Genomic DNA, 14,127 nt, shown 5'->3' with positions numbered 1-14,127 from the left:
CCCAAAATCTCAAAATTGACGCTCCAAATCTATAATTTTTTATGCAAAACATGAAGAATTATGGATTTCTTACCATTTGGCAATATTTACAATATATATTTTTCTTAAAAAAGTCAAAACTAAAAAATCCGCACCTTTTAGAATCCGACCCTAATAAACTTTTGATCACAATTTCAGAGAAATTTTGAAGGTTTTCTTTTAACAATCTAGAATGGACTGGTTGAAATCACCTTACAATGTGTTAGGAACTTTTGTGATTTAAAAAAAAAAAGAATTTTCCATATAAACAAACAATTTCCTTTTATCTCCTTCGATATCGTACTCGGTATCGATATATCGTACGATACATTAAGAATTTTATAAAGAGAGAGTGGATATATCACACGATATTGTGATATCCATGATATATTGCACAAAACCATGCAAAATGGATATTAAAGTTGAGTTTCGTATTGCCCTGTTGGGATAACCGCTATATTGTGAGATATCTATGTCGGACATCCACACCGTGCATTTGGTAGTTCCTCTTTAGGTTTTGGAATATCCCAAAAATCAGCCATATCTAGAACTCTGAAACCGTGTGAAATCATGCCTAAAACAACTAAATGCACTTGGTGGGGGCCCACCTAAGTTTTAGATACGGCTGAAACTTGGTGTAATGCCTCATCAAAGTGGGACACACAATGGGCTGGATGTCCATACCACATCCCAATGGGCCCGATAGACGATCATGAAGGTTTGAATGGGTCGGTATTCACTCTCAACTGTTGTTTGTGGAGTGGCTCACCTAAGTCATGGATTGGCCTGATTTTAGGCCTGTGACCCACCATGGAAGGGTCCATTTGAATCACAATGTGCCTCACACAGGTCAACCTCATAGTACCTTTTCCATATATATATATATATATATATATATATATATATATATATATATATATATATATATATATATCCATGGTCCATTTGAATCACAATGTGCCTCACACAGGTCAACCTCATAGTACCTTTTCCATATATATATATATATATATATATATATATATATATATATATATATATATAGGGAAATGGTACGAACTTCCCATGAGGTCGAGCTGTGTGGGCCCCACCGTGATGTGGGGTGGATGTATCATTCCATGGTGGGCCATGGGCTTAAAAATCAACTCAATCCGTGATTTGGGTGGGCTGCATGACATACAACAGTTGAGAGGGGTTACCCTCCCATTAAAACATTCATAATCATTTATTGGGCCCACTGAGATATGGTTCACAAATCCAGCCCATCCATTGTGTGTGTCCCACTTGGATGAGGGGTCAGACCAAGTTTCAGCCACATCCAAAACTCAGGTGGGCCCTGCCAAGTGCTTTTATATGTTTTAGGCATGTCATCACATGGTTTTAGATGATATGGCCCACCTGAATTCCATATACACCTGATTTTTGGGATATCCCGTAACCTAAAGGGGACCCATCAAATGCACGGTGTTGATGTTCGACCCAAATCACAGTGGGGCCCACACAGATCGACCTCATGGGAAGTTCCCATGAGGTCGGCCTTATAGTACCATCCCCCCCCATATATATAGACTTTTTGTATTTTCTTCTTGAGTTGGATTCACCGATATTTTGGAACCGATAAGTGGCATATAAATACACAAAATCTACACATCATGTGGCAAAGTGACACATGCAAGGTCCCAGCCATCCATAAGGTAAGGCACATGGTGAACATGTCTTGGCCCCATCATCATCCCTGTCCCTCATCAAGTGGGCCACACCTGTAGGGAAAAAACCGAATAGGCCCATATTTAACATGCATGCATTGCTGAACGATACGAGGAGCAGCCTGATTTTTTGGGCCTGGGAATGTTCATGGTGGGCCCTACCTGTTGACCGGCTTGTCTCTTGCATGTGTTCCAGACTGACATGTTTGCTGCATATGAGCAAATCTCCTCAGATACATGATGCCTATTTATAATGCAATCTGATTATTTTGACGGCATCTTGTTATTATTATTATTTGATTTATTTATTTATTGTGCAGACTGTGTCCGTGGGAAGGAGGAAATTCAGTGCAAACTTTCAGCTTGTGTTCCGGTTAATCAAAGGTCTTATCTTCCTGACATTTGTTTCCGTTCTGATCACATTGATAGCGCTCCCCCATATGACGGCACGAGACATCATCGTATGCATTCTCGCATTCATGCCAAGTGGATGGGGGTTGCTTCTGGTCAGTAGATCCTTTCCACCTCCTTTTGTTTTGTTGCTACAAATCCTGCTAATGGCATTCACTGCAGTAGGATTTTTAATCCTTCTCTTCCCGTATGTGCAAATGTTGCAAGTACATGTGAGATCGGAGATTCATCAGCGGGGCCCCTGTATGTTGTGTGGCCTGAAAATTAAAATGGTCCAATCATCAGGTGATCCGTATGTATGGGACAAACGTGGACCATTGGTCGAATCTTTTAAAGTTCATTATTTCATGCATGTGGGACGCACCTGATGACCAGGCGGGCGATTCTTGGCCATGGAAATGTGCTGCAGCCACCTCCTAGATGGGACAGTACGGATGTTACACACATCCCACATTGGCACTTATGGAGCTTATGATTCAATTTATACTCAGTGTTTCTCTTCTTGTGATTGCCAGCTGCCAGAATCATTGGAATTCATCTCCTCGCATTCTTTTTAATTGTATTTTATTCAAAATGTCATTGTGTTTTTTTCAGATTGCCCAAGCCTGTAAGCCGGTTGTCCAAAAGGCTGGCTTATGGGGGTCAGTTAGGGCACTAGCTCGAGGCTATGAAATCATCATGGGTTTGCTTCTGTTCACACCTGTTGCATTCCTGGCATGGTTCCCCTTTGTCTCGGAATTTCAGACCCGTATGCTGTTCAACCAAGCCTTCAGCAGAGGTCTTCAGATCTCCCGTATTCTTGGTGGACAGAAGAAGGACCGGGCGTCCAATAACAAAGAGTAAAAACAGCCTACCCGATTGGCCATTTCAAATATGGTAAGGGAACTCCACCCAATTTTCTCAATGTATCTGATAATATCATTAGGTCCCTCTACAATTACCTGTTCATATAGACATTTGTATTTGTATTTATAACAGATACCATAGTTTGAGAGAGAATTGGGTAGTGCTTGTTTATGAAATTTAACTCCATTACCCATATCTCAGATTGATTTTCAACAGACTGATCATTTAAATAGTCCGATATTCAAACAAGGTTGCTTTGAAACTGCTAAAGAAGCAAGCGGGCCACCAGCATCACATGCTTCTAGATGTTTTGAATAATTGTTAGATTCACTAGAAAAAGCTGCTTTAGAGCCCAAGGATAAGATGGAATATGACAAATGTTTGGAATGGATGACTTTCTTCCATTCATTGTCAGGCAAGAGAAATCGTTTGTGGACTGGACCCAGAGCTCAAATAAGATTTCAATCTTTTGGCAAATTACAAGCAAGTGATTTTAGATTCAAGACCTTGATGGTGGTGTTATTAAATCCAAGAGTATGATATAGCATAGGGTTGCTATTTCTGCATGTGGTACAGCCACACATCCACATCCAAGCTACCCAACGGGTGGGACCTGCCGTTTGGATTACCTGGCGTAAAATTCCTGCCTATCGACTCATGGATGTTTAATGTGGGTTCCTGCCTATCGACTCATGGATGTTGAATGTGGACTGTTGGGAAGTTTATTCAACTACTTTGTGCAACTAAACCTAAACAAACCTGCAGCTGATTCAAACTTAGATCTGTTGGGCCCACCACTGATTGGCCATGTCCAGAAAACATCTTTTATGTGACAATCCTACTCTTCAATTTTGTGGACTGCTGGAAATAGACAGTTAAAAGGATAAATGAGGAAATATTGAACTGAAAAATAAAAATAAAAATAAAAATAATAAATTGTGGCTAGGGCTTGGTTTTATGTACTGCTTGTTCCATCAAACCATCGGTCAGGATCTCTGATCCAATGGGCCCCGCATTACAAATCAAAGCTCGAGTATTTCGTGCTTGTCCTCGAGATGAAGATGTTTATAGCTGTTCACTTTTCACACGAGTCTCCAACTTCGTATTGGCGGACCACTTGCTAGTACAGCCTGGACGCCATTGGCCGGTGCCCCTGCCATATGGGGCCACCGTGAGGAATCTAATCCCTTACGGGAACTGCAAATAAAAATAAAAATGACGCAGACTCAAAACTCAGGTGGCCTACATGATAGGTAAATGTGAAACGTTTGTATGGCCACAAAAGTTTTAGATCAGGCTAATTTTTATGTTTTCGATTCATCCCAGTGGGAATGACCTTATGAACGGTTTGGATGACGTATAAACATCATGATGGGGCGTATCCATTCTCATTATTTCCTGTCATGTCGCCCACCTGAGTTTTGGATCTGCCTAATTTTTTTTTAGCTTCTGGCCTATTGCGAACCTGTGAAACTGATGGACAGTTGTTTTCGTACGGCATCCTAGTGGGCCCCACAGGTTGGTCTAGCATCGACATTTTGATAGGGTACGGTGGCCCCACCACAGTTGTAGTACGATATCATATTATATGATGATATGAATTCTATGCTGCAGTGACCATAGGAAGAAACATCTGTTGAAAGAATGATTGTGTACAAAGATAATCCTGAAAAGAAATTAAAAAAGTAAGCTTCTTCTAGTGGCTCATATTCAAAATTCAAGAATCAAAGGTCAGGATAATCAATTAAGTATTGACCATAAGGCCACAACTCTTGTTTACACCCGTTCTATCGCATCCATGTTGACCGATGAGATGCCACCACTTGTTGGCACTCTGTATGAATGGTGTATGAATGGTGGGCGAAATCTTACTCGTAGCTCAAGAATATCTTTCACCCCATGTTCCTTGACGGCGCGCCACCTATCAAAAGTAAAATAGCTCAAAATTGTATGCACGTCTACAAATGATGAAATTGTGTGGAATAGGATTCCATGACTATGTGCATGAGTATGTGCAAAAGTTTAGTGAAGCTAAGGAATGATGGCTATGTCCGGGGATGGAGTGATTAAGATCAAAGAAAATTTTTGCTTATTAAGTCCAATTGCCTACTTAAACTAGTTTTTAATTAAAGCGAAGTAAAGCAATTTAACACTAAGGCATTCAAGCCATTAGTGGGTCCAATCACATAAACTACAAATCATATTCATATGAAGCAAGTAGTCTATAAATGATGGTGTATATGTGTGTGTGGGATGTGCTACCTATCAATTCATTACATTCATCTAATCATGCATACATATAATTAAATATTCATAATATAAACATAATTAAATAAGTGTGTAGAGACAATCCCAAACACAAGCATGTATAGCGGTTCAGTTTTCCTACTCTACTCCCGGCAGACACACTCAACCCATGAGTGTACCAGATTTCACTATCAGAGGTTCTAAATCAGGTCACCTCTAACATTTATAATCCTACATAAGGACCGACTCTCGTAAGAGACTCAACGTGTTTTCTTATAAGATCACAATGAACCTCGGTCCTACACAAGAACCTACTAACATACACTCGCGCTGGAGGGTCCCATAAGAGACTTTAGTTGGTTTTCTATTAGCTAACCAACAACTTCGGACCCAATCCAAGAACCTACGTTTACTCCCATCGGAGTCTTCTACGGATACTAACACGTAAGCACCCATGTTCGGTGGCTTACACAAGGACTTGGATTTAGGTTCTACACAAGACCCTAGTCGAATTTGGCAATTCAAACTTTACAGTCAATCTTACACATGAAAAGAGTGCACATGGATTCTTACAAATGACAACTTATTAGATTGAGCCTCTTTTATAGCGTCTTCTTGGGTTGCTTGATCGATGCTCTCTCGTGCTTCAATCACTCTTCTTTTCTCCCCCGATTATGACGTTGATGTGTCGCCAATACTTCAGCTACAGGATTAAACACTTTGCGTGTGATTCTCCTTTCGGTGACCAAGGTGATGGGAGGTTGGGTATAATCTCTTATAACTAATGGAAAGTTGTAATAGGTAAGGGATTTTACAAGATGTGTCTTCTAGAGGATTTAGACAAGGGTATACGTATAGAGTGTGAGTCTAATCTTTAGAAAATGGTGGAGTTCAAGCACATCTTAAAGGTGGAGGTTAGAGTCCTTATTAGAGTATTAATATCAAGAAAGATGACTTAGAACTCATTGGTTTAGAAGCTTGGGATGAGGGATATAATCATGGAATCACCTAAGCTTCTATCATACTTAAAACACATTCAATTGCTCAAGAATCGAATGCCCTTTACAAGGAGTTTGAGCTCCAACAATAAAAAAAATGGGCAGATAACGGATTTGTCAATGGCATCAAGCGTGCCTTCGATGACATTGACAAAATAAGATTTCCAATTGAATTATTGCTGGGCAGTTTTCACGTTGTTATCTGATGCCATTGAGTGGACTTCGATGGCATCGAGGAGATCATTCAATGTCATCGAAGATTCCTTAATTCCATCGAGAAACTCAGATTTTTTTTAAAAAATATCTTACTAGATAGATTTGAGTTACCTACTCGATTTCATCGAGGGAATCTTCGATTCCATTGAAAATGCCTTGATTCATCGAGTATCACTTAGAAGTTTGTTATTTTGGGCATACGATTTCACAACAACTTTACACCTCTTATAGCCTTACTTATTAAGTTCTCAATAAGGTGGGATGATCAATAAGGTTTATCTCTAAGGTTAAGGATAATCTAGAGGTTCAAGGGATTGTTCTGAGTCGATGGCTAGGGTCATCAACGCACCTCATTTGTTCTTTTCTCCTTGATACTCGTCATAATGTATGCATCGTATCCACACCTTCCATCCACTTTTCCAGACTATTTTATGCCATTATCCAAAAAAATGAGGCAGATCCAAATCTCATATGAACTACACTAAACGAAAGAGTGATGATTGAACATTCACCATTAAAAACTTTTTAGGGGCTACAAAAGTTTTAGATTAAACTGATATTTACTTTTACTTTTTATTTTCATCCAGGTGTATGACCTAATTAAAAGGTTAGATGACAAGTAAACATTATGGTGAGACTAAGGAAGTTTTTAATGGTGGGCATTCAATCGTCATTATTTTCTTGTAGTGTCGTCCACTCGAGAATTGGATCTCCCTCATTATCGGCCTTGTACGTTATAATAATCTGTAAGAATAGATGAACAACTTGGATAAAATACATACATACATACATACATACATACATACATACATATATATATATATATATATATATATATATATATATATATATATGTATATATATATATATATATATATATGTATATCACATAGACTGCACTCCAATTAATAGTGGTGAAAATGATTCTGTGTGGGAAGCGGATTCGCAGTGAGTAACTCGATATGTTAAGTGTACTGAGTATACTCTGTGGGTCCACCATGATTTATATATTTTATCCACTCCTTCCATTCATATTACCAGATAATGAATATGCAATCCGATTTCACTTGCGCGAAGTCGGATTCATTTTTTCAGCAAGTTACTCTTTCGATTCCCAAACGCGAATTTCCCACTAAAGCCTTTCGCCTGCGCGGGATACTAGGTGGGCCCATTTGTGAGATATCCACATCATCTATTCCTTTTTTTCTGTACCATTTTAGGGCATGAGACAAAAAATTAGGTGGATCCAAAGTCTCAAGACAGCCATACAAAATCAGGTGGATCCAAAGTCTCAAGACAGCCATACGAGAGGGAAAATTGGGGTAAGAGTTTCCTACCGTTAAAACTTTTCTGGTATCTACCTTATGTTTATATGTCATCCAAACTGTTTATAAGGACATTCCCATTAGGATGAAGTGAAAACATCAAAAACTTACTTGATGTGTTGATGCAGAAAACTGGTTAACCTTCCTTGGATCTTTGAATGCTTGCATAAGGAATGGACAAAGGAGACCTTGTGATGCCAAGTCAGGCCAAGGAATTTGGATCTAGTTGAGAATAGAGTTTTAAGCTTAGGATTGTGCGTACTTTTCACCATTGGAGGTGCTTCTATTTATAGGTGAGAAGAGGTAGTGGCATAAAGGAGATCTCCCTTTTAAGCAGGAATATGTTGTAGTAGGATTCGGATCCTCCCCATATTCTTAGCTAGGATCTCGGGCAGATCCATATTGTGGTCGACTTCCTAGATCTCTAGCTATGATCTCAGGTAGATATGGTTGGGATCAGGTCGGGACCGACAGAAGGTGGGTTGTGCCGACTTGAGGTTGTACCGACGTGGGATATGCCGACCTGACTCTTTTGGTGAGTAGTCGAGCTTCTTTCGGTATCAGGAAGATTAGTGGATGTGTCGACCTGAGATTATACTGACCTGTTGACGAGATACTGAGCTCGACTTCGTTTCTTGCTTGGTTTAGAGTCAGAAGTTGGATTTCTTAGGTCACATCTGTTGTCGTTCAATCTAGCGAAATGCATAGAGTCCCGACCTGACCTTTTCTCTTTAGTCGGTTCATTTTTCCCATAATAGTAAGCCCTCCTTACTTTCGAGTTTGCGTAGCGAGCTTGGGAAGTAGGTTAGTTTTGGTTAGGTCGGATTATTTTGTGCTCGGGGTGTTAAATCAGTTCATCATCAATTCTCAAGTTGGGCGGTGTGCACATGAATTAGGGTGTACCTGCAATCATGGTATGCTGCACTCGAGGTGGCGTGTTGTGGCTCAAGGTCACGTGCGCTCGAGGTGGCGTGTCATGGCCCAAGGTCACGTGCACTAGCGGTACGCCTACTTGGCTTCTAGCCTATGGGGCGTCGACACGTGGTGCTTTATAGAGAGACAAGACAGTTAACTAGTGGGGAGGTTCCATATGTCCGAGTACGGACGAGTAGGGACACCCCACGTGTCCGAGCACAGGCGTCGAGGAAACGCTTGGCTGCGTAGTAAATGCTGGCATTAAATGTCATACAGGGGAGCTTGCTATAAAAGGGGATTTCCTAACATCGTCTAAGGTTATTTGCCCCTTCACTTTTGCTACACCTACTTTTCTTTGGCATCAGGCGATCCCCAGTGACGCTTTGAGCGGTTTCCCAGTGTCTTCTCAGGCAAGCCTCCTTCCTTGGTGAGCCCTGTTTCTGCTTCTCTATCCCCCTGCCTTCATCTTTTTCTTCTTTTCTTCGAGTTTACAGCAACTATTGTGCCCAAAAACATGTCGGAAACACCTGGTCAGCAGGAGGGGACATCTTGTCGTGATGGTGGGGCAGATGATCATCACCCCATGTTGAACCCACCATCACCCTTGATGATGTGAGCGATAGGGATTTCCGGGCATCCCATGAATCATGGATGGTAGAGTGGTCCTCGACCAAACAACCAGAGGACGCAGTGGGGGCTGCCCTAGTAGTTGAAGAGTTTAGCAGGTCTACGTCAGAAGAAGAGGAGAAGGGGCTGGTAGGGTCCTTGCTGATGGAGGCTAACTTGGTATGGATTTGTAACACCCCGGATTTTTGCTAATTTGGAGTTAGGCGTCCTTAGGCAATGGGTCGATCCTGACACCTTATTAACTTCTTAGAACTCAATCCCAAAGTCTCAAATCCTTTTTTTTTACCCATTTCCTTAAAAATCTCACCTTTCACCACCCTATTTTTTAAATTTTCTAAGTACTTTCACATTAGACACTAATCCTAAAGTTTAAATGATGAAGAACAATACTTAAACTAAAACTTACTGTAAACGGTAAATACATAAATAAAATGGGCTTTTGAACATTAACTGTTTTGGAATATCATGATATAAATAAGTTATTTGGATAGATCAGCTTCTCCTACCCCAAAATCATATATTGCACGTCGCGTAACTCATTTCAAATTGAAAGATGCACCCATTTCAAGTATCAGATGGCGAAACCACATCAACGAACTCGGAGGGCCAAACGACGCAAATCGGGGGGACCCGAGGTGGGTCCCGCACATTTCTGGAACCCCGGGGGGGTCCAGCGAGTGGCGATGCCCTGGTCGGCCAGCGGGCCGGGCGGCCCATTTTCTACACATTTTCTGTAATTTTTATTATACTTCAAAAATTCATCTCCCTCGTTATAACTCCGATTTAAGTTATTCAAAATCCAGATTAAATCTTGATAAGTCTAATTTCATATAAAAATAAGTAAAAAATATAATAAAAATTTTAATGTAGTTAAATATAGGTCGTTGTGACAACTATTCAAAAATCATTAGTTTGGACAGCTGTTGCTTCTAAAATTTTTAGAATTTTTTTACAATACAAAATCTAATGAAATTTAGTAGAGATGAATTAGACTTAATAATGAACTATTAAAAAAATAATTAAAATAATATACTAATTGAAAGTGCTAGAAAGGGGTGTAGAACTGCCCTAGGACCATATTCTGTCGTAATTAGGGCATAATTTAGTTAAGTACTAAACTGAATAATCAGTAGAATTATCTTGAACCACTTTATATACAAACTACAAGATCCAAAACCTTTAAAATCACTAACCCAACATTACTTAAAAACTTAGGATCCATCTCAAAACCTAGTTGCTCTTGGGAGCACTTTGAAACTCCGTATCGGACCTGGATCGCACATCGAAAGTCCGACTACTGCGAAACTAGATAGTTATGATCATATTTTTGGACTTGATAGCCATCTCAGAAATTAAGTCTTAACAGTACCCAAAAATGCACAACTTGAGCCTGGAGCGATGTGTGTGAGAAACGCGAATATCTTTAGAAAACGAACTGAAACTTAAGTGAATTGAGTCGTTCACTTGCAGGCCAAATCTAAGGATTCTGACCATCAGAATCTGACCCAATTACACCCTCAGATCAGGAAAAATTTCCAACACATGTCATTGCACTTGTGGCCTTGATCAAGTACTAGTGACCATTGAACTGAAACTGGTCTGCTCGGTCGATCTGTAAATATGATCGGATCGAAAACTCAGCTTGACCTAGATCCAATGTCAGGGAGCTTGAGTCCGACCGCACGCAGAAAGAGGGCCTCCAGAGCAGCTCCGTTGGACTGAAACAGATGCCCTTTGGATATAACCTAAGTATACCTTGGCCCTGGGGCCATTTCCATTAGTCCTGGGCCTATATAAGGGTCTTAAACCCTCTCTCTCCCTTTACATACGAATTTCTAACCCTAGGTGAGAGAAGAGAAAAGAAAGAGAAGGAAAGAGAAAGAAAGTGAGAGAGAGAGTTGGCATTTGTTCCGAGGATTCAATCCCTCCGCTCCACGCGTTTAACCACCCTTCTCATGTCGCTATTCCGGCAATTCTGATTCCATTCTCAGGTAAGAAAACCTAATCCTAATCTATTTTAGGGTTTTCAATAGTGTAAATGGTGGAATAGCTAACCTATTCCCTGTTATAGGTTGTTGTGGTGCCGTAGACAAAGACTTAGCTTTTAAACTGAGTTTGTTACGAGTCCACTGGCGAAAGGTGCGGACTATAAATGTTTAGGTTTTGGTTTTCAAGGCTTTCAATGTCAGTTAATGATTTATGACTGACTTGAATGCTATCACATGCTTAGATATGATGTTTCCTGCGCTTTACACATATATATGAATTATGTTGAATATAGTGTATTCCATGTGTTTGTTGATATGATTGAATGAGTATGAAATTTGAATTCGTGTTGGCCATGAATATTCGTCATGAATATATGGTTGTCATATGTGTGACAACTCCTTGGTGAAAGGATTTGCCCTAACACCCGTTATAACCAACATACGTCACGTAGGTTGAAGTGTGTTGTCTAAGTGCTTGTTTAAAGGTATGATATAAGGGCGTTGAGACAGGATTCTCAACCCCCTTATTTATACTCATGGTTTTCTTTATGTAACCTATCATACTATTATGTGATTTGTGTTGAAATGCCTATGTATGTTAACATGTACACTAGGTGTTTGTTAAAATGCTCAAATAAGATCTCTATGTGGATTGATTGTCACATGCTGTTCTTGACTATCACATGTGAAATAAATTATTTTGGAGTGTGTTTGGGACTATGGTATAGTTCAGGCAATTGGTAACAGGTCCTAGATTGGAGGCTGAGGTTGTTTCACCACACCAAACATATTCGATGAATCTGAGTCGTACTTGGGTTGTCGACAGTGGTTAGGCCACACGGAGTGCTTACACATTCCATGTCGATTGACTCGACGTATGATCGTACAAGTCGAGCTCGTCAAGTAATCCGATTGACCCGATCTATGTTCACCATGTATGGACGCTACTGCTTGAACCTAAGGTATCAAACTCACCAGTGGAAACCCCGTTAACCTTGGTACCTCGATCCGCTAAGACTCATGAGCCAGACATGGTGGTATGGGACACCGTGGTCGAGCTGTCGGCCTACGCTAGGGCAACGAGCCTCCCCGTAGTGACCAGTGAGCAACACCACCTCGTGAGCCGAATACAGTGGTATGAGACACTGTATTCGAGCTGTCGGCCTATACTGATCAGGTGATGAGACCTTTGTAGTGACCTCGAGCATACTCTGAGATTGCGTTAAGACGACGAGTCTTTCTGTAGCAACTAGAGTATAAATTAGGCCTACCCCGGCGCAGCCTGGCTGTGGTCCCCAGTCTGTTTGGTGACAAGCCTTTGAAAATAGACTACCGGTTGGTAGGGCGTTGGTGGTAGTGACCTAAACTTGTCTATCGTATGTGACTGGTAGGATTGACGACCCTAGAATGGATTTGGGAATTGATATAAGGTTGGTACCTTAGCTTCCCAATCCTGCTGTATGAAAAGGTCTAATAAAAACTCGGTAATCATGTTCATGCACCATATTGCATGTGCCTTTGGCGTTGGAGTTGAGCACTGTGAAAGGGATGTATGCTGCGACCATGAGATGAAGTTCGTAGAGGGAGTGCAGGCTAGGGAATGCATTATTAATACATATCATGTTTGCATTAACCAGAGTACTTAGGGATGCTTGATTGTATTGCTTTATTATTACTGTTTGACTGAATTGATAACATGTTAACTTTTGCTTTATAGCTCCACTGAGTTGATCACTCACTCCCACGTTACGGGACGGTGTTGTACACACCAACTAGACTCTGTCTTAGCTGCAGGTGGTGGTGATGCTTACGAGGCAGAACCAGACTTCAAGGATGACGAGGAGGCATTCTCCTAAATGCAGTTATCGGGTGGGTTCATGTGAGCCGTGTCCTGATCGCCGGGGCTACAGGGACACTGACTAGATGCCCTTACACTGTTATTCTGTATTTTGGTGCACACATGTATATTCATTTTGTACATTTTGGGAGTATACATGTATATATTTAACCTGGTAACATGATCACACTTCGGAGACCTACTACAGTTCATATATCTTATATATGTATTACAGTCTTCCGCTTGCAAAACTCACTTGTTTGTAGAGTATGATATGCTGTTTTGGTATAATCCCATTCATGTTTAATGCACTAATATGGACAATATTTAATCATCATTATCTATGTTGCATAAGTGATGTGTTAGAACTCGGGAGTTGGGCCTATGCTCGACCCTCGATTTTCAAGGCGTTACAGGATCAGGTCGGGATATCACATTCTTGATTCCGTGCTACTCCGAGCTCCCACGTCGAGTGAGCTCCCCAATGAACCTCGGGAGGGCGAGGTGACCATTTACCAGGTCGCTGTTCACAACCCCAAGTGCGGGGTCGCGATGTGGTAAAACTTGGTGAGACCGTGATCGAATCCACAGGGAATGAGGAACATAGTTTAGAACTAATGTAAATCTGACTTGGTTATCTAGGTTTTTAGTCCAACGATAAAGAAAAATATTTTAATTAATAAAGATAAAAAGATAAGGATCCAGGAATTCATCTATATAAATATCAATATTCCATCTACTTGATTCAATGATAACTCGATTAGAATTGAAGTCCTATCCTATCCAATTGGATGATGGAGCAGTTAAAACATAATTTGAACTTTTCATAAGTTTAGTTCCCAAATATCTGTTTAATTGTAATGATTGTAGGGAATTCAATCATCCACCATGCCCATAGACGATGGTGAACAATGACTTTGATAGATCACACAATTCCAAAGCCAATAAGATTATATATAAAGCTTTCACCACATATATGGTAATTTCAGTCAC

The 14,127-nt window shown here is 40.5% G+C and overlaps 1 protein-coding gene across 5 annotated transcripts in view; it reads left to right on the top strand.

Annotated features, from left to right (window-relative positions):
* LOC131243123 (callose synthase 3-like) overlaps positions 1-3,194 on the top strand; it is a 106,611-nt gene extending 103,417 nt beyond the window's left edge. For all 5 annotated transcript variants that reach the window (XM_058242236.1, XM_058242235.1, XM_058242237.1 and 2 more), the window contains 2 exons: positions 2,045-2,230; positions 2,730-3,194. In XM_058242236.1, coding sequence (XP_058098219.1) covers positions 2,045-2,230; positions 2,730-2,978 — 435 coding nt within the window. In that variant the 3' untranslated portion in view covers positions 2,979-3,194. The remainder of the gene's footprint in view (positions 1-2,044; positions 2,231-2,729) is intronic.
* Positions 3,195-14,127: the final 10,933 nt, after the last annotated feature.

This window comes from Magnolia sinica, chromosome 4, assembly GCF_029962835.1.
Source record: "Magnolia sinica isolate HGM2019 chromosome 4, MsV1, whole genome shotgun sequence".
NCBI classification, from domain to species: Eukaryota; Viridiplantae; Streptophyta; class Magnoliopsida; order Magnoliales; family Magnoliaceae; genus Magnolia; species Magnolia sinica.
The sequence above is the reverse complement of the archived record's forward strand: the minus strand, read 5'-3'. Positions and strand labels throughout refer to the sequence as shown.